The following is a 7,678-nucleotide window of genomic DNA, read 5'->3' on the forward strand; positions in this document are numbered from 1 at the left end:
ATCTGCGCAGTCTGAAAAAAACCTTACTTAACTTCCTTTTCTCTAGTTTTCATAAGATTTTATAAACCGACGTATATGCACATTCAAATCAAAAACCGGTGGAACTGATTTGACTCAAGTGCAAAACGAACTGTCAAGCCGACGTATCAAGCAAGGTGTATGAACAATCAAGGTATAGTATCGACGAATTATTATGGTGTATGTGAGAGTAACAAAACAAAAGGGTGTATTTTAAAATTAATCATATTTTAAATCCAATCTAAAACAAATCGACATTGTTTCACATTGCTTAAAAAGAGTGTTCTTTTACGCATCTAACAATAAATACAGCAAATGGAAAAATGCAATACATTTTAAATAGGATTTAAAATGATTTGCAATATATTGCATCGCAGTTTTCTCGATCCTTCTCAATTGTTAGATACGTCGTTTTGAAAAATTACGCTTGAAATGTCAGCTTCCGCGTATCTTTCTTACACGGAGAAATATTTTTATCTAACTTTTGAGTTTACTTTACCCAAAATTAAGTATATCGATTATAGTTTCAACCCAAAATCTCTCGGTTTTCTCTTTCTCCCACACGAATGTTGTCAAACATAGAGAGAGCTGCATCTTCCCAATAGGGGCCCAATAAGCCAAATTTGGGTAAATGCTACTTTTCTTATGTTTGGGTCGAAAGCACTCAATTTTGTGTTAAATCAACCCAAAATTGAGTATATTTTTCTAATGGAATTAAAGCCAAACTACCTAGTGGGGACCTTGGAAATTTAGCCAAAATTGAGTTATTGGGCTCAACTACGGAATTGCGTTGAAACAACCCAAAATTGAGTTGAATTCCGTCTCCGTGTATAAAGGATCACGACTGACAGCAGGTGAAAAAGCACATATACATGTACATTATAGTTCTACATATGGACTTATCCACGGTCTTCTTTTATCCTCGACTTTCTTTTTCTTTTCTGCTCTAAATGCGGGCAATGTTGACATTAAATGACATCCGGACCAACATCCGGACAACGAATGTTCACCGGATGAACACGAAGTGGATGAATGTACAACGAAATCGTTCATTTTTTGTAAACACGGCCCGCAGTGAAGGTTTTCTTTCCGCTGGAAGTTGCAGCGTGACTTCATCGTAGATTAGTTCATGGAGACTTCAATACGACGGCACTCAGACGTCAAAAGCAATTTTACATCTACTCTTGACATTCGATTGCTTTTTAATTGGAATATTTGCCAATCAGCGAACATCCAACCAATGAGTCATTCCAACGAGCGAATTCCTACTGTATTTTAAAACGGAATTTGCTTACACATCGTTTAAAAATTCCAACACCTTGTGAACAATCACACTGAACTGTCAACAATGTGAGGATAATTCGGTTACCGTAATATGGCCTTCAACGATAGGACTGACAGCTAAAAGTGTGAATGCTCCCGAAACGAAAGGGTTAACACGACATGCGAGTGTTATCAGAGCTCATCATTTTCAACAAGAGAGACAAGGTGGACAAGAAAGACAAGAAAGACACCCCGATAAAAACCTACCATTCAGTAAATGGAATAAACCAATAATATACAATATAACGTATTGGATACAACACAGTGTATTGTACAGTCATCCCTCCATGAGTCGATGTTCCATTACTCCATTATCGACTCATGGAACCATACTAAAAACGTAAAATCATGTTTACTATGATGATCCCTTCAAAGAATAGCAGTTCCATGACTCGATATTTGCATGAGTCGATGGTCCCTTCAATATCGGCTCATGGAGGTTTATAAAGACGTTTCTCATAAGGACTTTTCGCATACGGACGTTTGGATGTTTCGCATAAAGCAGTTTCATATACGAACAGGGAGCATTTCAAAGAAGGCATATAATTCTGACTATGCCAAATGTCGATTATGCCAAACGTCCGTATGCGAAACGTCCTTATGTGAAACGTCTTTATGCGAAGTATCCCATCCCTGACTGTAATTGCATATCGAGGTAACATTTCTTTTGATTGAATATACAATTCAATATATTGTAACAGAACACTGCATTGGTTTTTAAAGGTTTTATTGGTTTTATACCTTGCAATTTTGGTCAAATTATTATTCTCGTGTAAAACAACTGTTACTTTTTTCTGTAGAGTTTGACAGACAGAAGTAAACAATACAAGTTAAAAAAGCAAGAATTATTAGGTGAAAAATATTAGCACATTAGGATTTGTAAAAATAAGTGCAACAAAGCAACTATGTTGAAGATCTATAGTTCTATATAGTAGTTGAAATCCTTTTGTTACTGTTATCACAAATATCCGGTAAGTTGGGAATAATCCACTAAAATATTTACAAATTCTATTCTTTTCACCACCCATAAATATACATTGTGTTGAATTATCTGTGTATTGTAAAGCACTAAATTTATTACCAATAAAAAAAACAATGTTGCGCATCTATTTTTAGGCAGAAGTTTTTACAAGTGCGGAAACGCTAATAAAAGTGTGCAATTGCATCAAATCGAGTAGGTGTTTTCGGAGTATTTATTCATCGCAAATCAAAGAATAAGTGCGTCTTCAGAGCAACATGACATGAATCGATGCAATCCCGCACTTTTATTCACATTTTTGCACTTATTAGGCTGCACTTCGCAGTCCAGTGGTGAAAAAAAACACATCTTGTTGCTTTTTTCGAAGCTATGTATGAGAAAATATCAATACTTGTATTGTTACGATACTTAACAACTTATACGTTATATTATAAAAAACCTCAACAAGACAGACAAGACAGACAAGACAGACAAGACAGACAAGACAGACAAGACAGACAAGACAGACAAGACAGACAAGACAAGACAGACAAGACAGACAAGACAGACAAGACAGACAAGACAGACAAGACAGACAAGACAGACAAGACAGACAAGACAGACAAGACAGACAAGACAGACAAGACAGACAAGACAGACAAGACAGACAAGACAGACAAGACAGACAAGACAGACAAGACAAGACAGACAAGACAGACAAGACAGACAAGACAGACAAGACAGACAAGACAGACAAGACAGACAAGACAGACAAGACAGACAAGACAGACAAGACAGACAAGACAGACAAGACAGACAAGACAGACAAGACAGACAAGACAGACAAGACAGACAAGACAGACAAGACAGACAAGACAGACAAGACAGACAAGACAGACAAGACAGACAAGACAGACAAGACAGACAAGACAGACAAGACAGACAAGACAGACAAGACAGACAAGACAGAGAGATAAGGAAGACGTGAAAGACGAGAAAGACGAGAAAGGTGAGAATGGCGCGAAAGGCGAGAAAGGCGCGAAAGGCGAGAAAGGCGAGAAAGGCGAGAAAGGCGAGAAAGACGAGAAAGACGAGAAAGATGAGAAAGACGAGAAAGACGAGAAAGACGAGAAAGATGAGAAAGACGAGAAAGACGAGAAAGACGAGAAAGACTAGAAAGACTAGGAAGACGAGAAAGATGAGAAAGACGAGAAAGACGAGAAAGACGAGAAAGATGAGAAAGACGAGAAAGACGAGAAAGACGAGAAAGACGAGAAAGACGAGGAATACTAGGAAGACAAGATAGACAAAACAAACAAAGAAACTGGCCTAAAGATATTCTTAAAACCACACTTAAGAACTTCGTACAACGATCACTTAAAGGGCTGTGAAATTCACTGCGCAGACGAATGACCTCCTGATCATCAATCGGTACGTTTTCATTATACTTTTCCTTTTTATTTTCAATAAATATAACATTTATTACAACAAGAATTAAGAAGATTTTTTTCACACAATTTAATATAGCTTTTTTTCTGGTTGTGTTTTACTTTTTGTTTCATTATTTTCACAATTTTGCGTTCAAATTTGTTTATGCCACAATGTTTTTTGTTCTTGTTATTTTGTCTTGAAAAATTACACTGCTTTGCTAAATTCTCACCCATCGAGTGTTTATTTTTCTTCTTTTGCTTAACCTTCGATATTCTTCGAAATTATACTTTGAGAATTTGATGATTTTGAATTTTACTCTTCCGCCTCGGTCCGGACATTTGCAATCACATGGTCTGATTAGAAACAAAGAATAACGATAAAATGAAATAATACGTTAAACAATGACACAGTTTTCAGTGCTTGTCTCTGTATGGGTTGAGTGGTTGTTTTCGGACATGAGTTAGTTTTCTAGAGGTTTGCCTTCACATCTGCCGACTAGTTTTTTTTTTGCATTTCGCTCCTATCGCATAGTTGCTTCGGTGTATGATCTCTGCTTGTTGTTCTGATTGCTTAAAAGTTTTGTAAAAACACTTGTATCAAAAAATATTATCGTTTATTGTATTTATCCGACTGTAAACTGTTTGTATGTGCTGTCTGTTTGAGTGTGAATCTCAGTGTATGTGTTTGTGTGTGTTTGTCGTTCTGTCAGTTCACTCTGTATCATGTTTATTCTCCAGTTTAGAGCGGTGAGTATTGGAACAAAATTGTTTAAAACTTAAATAAAACAACAACAGTTGCATCCGGTACAAGTACACTCCAATTTTGCATATTCTTTTTTTTTTCTTCGATACATTCCTTTATTTTTTTCAGACAATTCATTATACTCGCTCGTTTTCCATTCAGGTAACATCGCCATCTTCGATCTCTTCCGCACTTCGTTTCGTTTCATTGCTTTGTTGCTTTGTTTTGTTTAGCTTTGTTCGGAAATTGGATACTTAAACTCTTGGAACTGTTTCAAATTAAGCTTCCGGAAGATTTGATCTATTGTTCTTGTTTGTGGTTTGTCTCTGTACGGGGGTTTTGTGCTATTACAGTTTGTGGATAATGAGTTTCGGTCAAAAAACACGTCGGCGGTAGTTGGAAAAAGTGTTATCACTTTGCATTGTTGCTTGGTTGTGTGTTTCCCGTCTTTTATCAATGTAAAAATAGTTTGTTTTTAATATTTCACTATTTGGTACGGTTTTCTTGTTCATCTATTTTTTATTGGCAGGCATTTTTCGTTTTTTATTTACTCTTTTTATTTGTTTGCTTGGCTGAAGTAACTTAAAAACGTTTATTAGTTTATGTTTCCTGGTGGACTTTGGCGACGAAATAAAGCCGCTTTTGGTAACTTAGTTATTTTCCCGTTTTTCGAGCTGTGTGAGTGTTTTTGATTGCTACTGAGGAGTTGTTGGGAACAAAATAGATTTTAAGAGTTAAAATGTGTTAAGGTGTTCAATCATCGAATCAACGCATGGACTCGCTGTGATTCGGGCGTGGCTTTTAGGATTGTGTTTGTGAGTCATAAATTGGACATCGAAAGCTGTAATAGTGCGATTACAATGTGTGGTTTGTTTTCGTTTGTTTAAAATTTACCTAAACCATTTGTTGTTCCGCACATTCTTTCTGGAATCTTTCTAAAATGACTATAAATACTTTCTCACCGTTTTTGTTTAATACATATTGCAGTTTTCCGCACTCTTCCCGGTTCAAAGAAGTTTGCAATACCTAGCTTCCGGTTCAGAGTTAAAATATACGTTATCTTGTAAGAGTTTGTTGTCTTTCGATGGAATATAAAATGTACATATAAGTTTAATTGAATGGTAACACATTGTAGTTTTTGGGCGGAAAATATAAAACATTTCTGACACGTTTTGTTTAAGTTTTGTTCTGCTTCTCATTTGCCACTGTTTTTGTGTTGTTTACTAATTTGTGATGAAACCGTCAAATAGACTTTCCTACGGAAACAGCGAATCACGCTTACTTGATGAGTTTTTCTTTACATTAGTAGATTATCTCCTCCATTTAAGAATTTATGTGTGAGTGAGTGATTTGTGATTCCTCTATCACTAAGACGTATGTGTAAGTGTCTCTTTCTCTTTTTCTCCCTCACGAATGGCGTAAAATATCCTTCTCCGCAGTTCCTTCGTATAAATCAGTCTCCAGTGGCCACGCTTCCAATTACTTATCCTATTTCCCGTTCCGCAAACATTGTTTCCGCTTGTTTGTCAGTTTATATCACAATCATTCGCAAGAAGATGAAAATTCCTATCACTCTTCCTTCGTTTTCTTCTTTCCTATCTCCAATTTCTCTTTACTCTCTCTCAGCATTCCTTAGTTGTCATAATTTTTTTTTAGGTTAGAATTGCTATGTTTTCTTTTTTGAGTGACCTTTTTTTAGTATCAATAGTGCTATAATAGTGTATTTATTGTATATCAATGCTTCTCCATTATCAAGTAAGTCACAACACCAAATAATCTTGTTTTTTTGTCTTAAGAGAATTTTTGACCATCACCATAAATTCTCGAGTTTCACGCCCCTTTCATTTACATCTCGTCACAAACTAATTTTGCGAACCTATATAGACGAATAATATCGCACAATTCTAGTTCCCGTTAGACGGGCAGAGCTGCTCCTAGCGTTGCTCTGTTTTTTTTCGCTATAGAACTTTTCACTAATAATCATTTCCTCAGTTTCTGCTCTTCTCTGTTTTGTTCTGCAATTGATTTAACTACTAAGTCTATTGCCCCTCCATAAAATTTTACATGTGTTTTTCATTGTATTTTTTACGTTTTTGCTTAACTTAAGAATTATTAATTAATGTTTACATTATATGCTTTTGTTTGAAGACATTTTCTTCCAATTGAAAAACTAATCCTAATGGTTACTAATATCTTCGCTCCTGCATCAGATCAGAAATTTCAACGTGCCAATCTGTGAAGTATGTAATAAATCGTTTCCCAATTAGTACAAATATTCCAAATGAATCTTCATCATTAGATAATCAGTTTGCCAATTTTAATCTTAGGAACATTCAACATCCGTTCGTCATGCCTTTTTTCCCATTCAGTGATTAGTTTTAGCTTTATTTAACAACTTACTTCGAATGGACTTTGTGTTTGTATGTAGTTATCTTCAGTTGAGGTAAACGAGAATTGTTTCTAAAATTAGATAATCAACCAATATAAGACCTAACCTAGGCTACTCTTGATCTCAAAATATCTATAAAAAGCATACATTAAAATAAAATAAAAACAAACGCACGCATGGTTTTGCTCTCATCTGTCTCCTACTTCCAGCTACTCGTCCTGGTTGTCCTGTTTCGAGCGTTTGACAATGATAGGGGGCGTGGTTTGCCTATTTGCTTCGACAAATATAACTCTGATGCTTATCGTGCCTATTCCCTGAACAAAATATATTTTATATACTTTTTTTTTGTTTGCATGTTTCTATTTAGTTTCTACTTGTTTCTCGTTTTATCTTTAAATAGTGATTCCTTTCTTGTTTCTTTCATCTGCGTTCCACGTTGTGTGTCACGTTGCATTCGATCTCCGCTCGTCTTGCGCTCATTCCATCAATATTATTGCTTTTGAATTGTAATGTCAGTATTTTTTATTTGTGTTTTGTTTATTGGGATGCTGTGTTTTTTTTTTGTTTTCACATGGTTACACGAGTTTCGAAAGTTTTACACCAAATAGAACTTCTACACGAATGTGCTTACTGCTTATACTGTAGATACTTTACAACTTTGAGTGTTTTAGAAAAAATGGGAAATTTAAACAATGTATCTGTTGGAATTTGCACACAATGCGTTATTTTCAGAAATAAAGCCAATGTTTTTTTTTACTTTACTATATAATCAGCCCCATCAGTTAACTTATAAGAACCTATCGCATATTGATCAAGAA

General features: G+C 35.4%; 1 protein-coding gene across 1 annotated transcript; it reads left to right on the forward strand.

The window, feature by feature from the left end:
- The first annotated feature begins 1,461 nt into the window (after positions 1–1,461).
- On the forward strand, positions 1,462–3,475 carry LOC110674180 (protein PXR1-like). The gene is made up of 2 exons (XM_021838161.1): positions 1,462–1,554; positions 3,269–3,475. The coding sequence occupies exons 1-2, from the start codon at positions 1,462–1,464 to the stop codon at positions 3,473–3,475; spliced, it is 300 nt and encodes a 99-aa protein (XP_021693853.1).
- Positions 3,476–7,678: the final 4,203 nt, after the last annotated feature.

This window comes from Aedes aegypti, chromosome 1 (genome assembly GCF_002204515.2).
Source record: "Aedes aegypti strain LVP_AGWG chromosome 1, AaegL5.0 Primary Assembly, whole genome shotgun sequence".
NCBI classification, from domain to species: Eukaryota; Metazoa; Arthropoda; class Insecta; order Diptera; family Culicidae; genus Aedes; species Aedes aegypti.

Coding starts and splice junctions, on each gene's coding strand:
- LOC110674180 (XM_021838161.1), top strand. CDS start 1,462: ATGCGAGTGTTATCAGAGCTCATCATTTTCAACAAGAGAGACAAGGTG. Junction 1,555..3,268: donor CGATAAAAACCTACCATTCA/GTAAATGGAATA, acceptor CAGACAAGACAG/AGAGATAAGGAAGACGTGAA.